This window comes from Neopelma chrysocephalum, unplaced genomic scaffold (assembly GCF_003984885.1).
Source record: "Neopelma chrysocephalum unplaced genomic scaffold, ASM398488v2 Primary Assembly neopelma1_283, whole genome shotgun sequence".
Classification (NCBI taxonomy): Eukaryota; Metazoa; Chordata; class Aves; order Passeriformes; family Pipridae; genus Neopelma; species Neopelma chrysocephalum.
In genome coordinates this window covers 228,375-228,961 of record NW_020897945.1, presented here as the reverse complement: position 1 = coordinate 228,961, position 587 = coordinate 228,375, and the positions used below count along the sequence as shown (strand labels likewise).

Here is a 587-nt window from a genome sequence, read left to right as displayed (position 1 = left end):
CATGGACCACCCCTGGGCTCCCACCCTGATCTCCCTCTTGTGTAACTGCTAAATGAGATGCAGTGACTTTTTATCAACCAGGTGCCCCACGAGCATCACTGAAGGTGTTTCCTGACGATTCTCAAGTTTTGTGATCCATGAAGAAGGCACAGGTTGGGGTTGTAAGCGCTGTTTTTCCTCTGACGTGTGTGGTCCCCGGTGTGTTCCTGAGGCCTGGCCCCGGCGGAGCTGTGCACCTTCCCTGGGCCTTTACAGCCGCCCGCCCCGGCCGGGCCCTGCGCTGCCCGGGCCAGAGCCGCCCGGCCGGCGCTCGGGGAGCGCTCCTGCGGCCACCGCCGCTCCCCTTCCTCGGCGGCGCCTCCGGGCGGTGCCGGCGCGGCGGGGCAGGACCCCCGCCCGGCCCCGACCCCCGGCCCTGCCCCAGACCCCGCCCGGTCCGGCCCCGCCGGGACCCGAACCCGCGACCCCAACCCCGCACCCTCGGACGCCCCCGGGCCCGGCCCCGCCCCCGAGGCGCCGCAGCCAATGAGCGGCCGCCGCCGCATCCGGGGACCGCGCCCCCTGCCGCTCGCGCTCGGCCATGGCGG

At 72.7% G+C, this 587-nt stretch overlaps 1 protein-coding gene across 4 annotated transcripts in view; it reads left to right on the top strand.

Annotated features, from left to right (window-relative positions):
- Window positions 1-564: 564 nt before the first annotated feature.
- MIER2 (MIER family member 2) overlaps window positions 565-587 on the top strand; it is a 15,731-nt gene continuing 15,708 nt past the window's right edge. For all 4 annotated transcript variants that reach the window (XM_027704556.1, XM_027704555.1, XM_027704557.1 and 1 more), the window contains exon 1: window positions 565-587. In XM_027704556.1, the coding sequence (XP_027560357.1) occupies window positions 581-587 (7 nt within the window). In that variant the 5' untranslated portion in view covers window positions 565-580.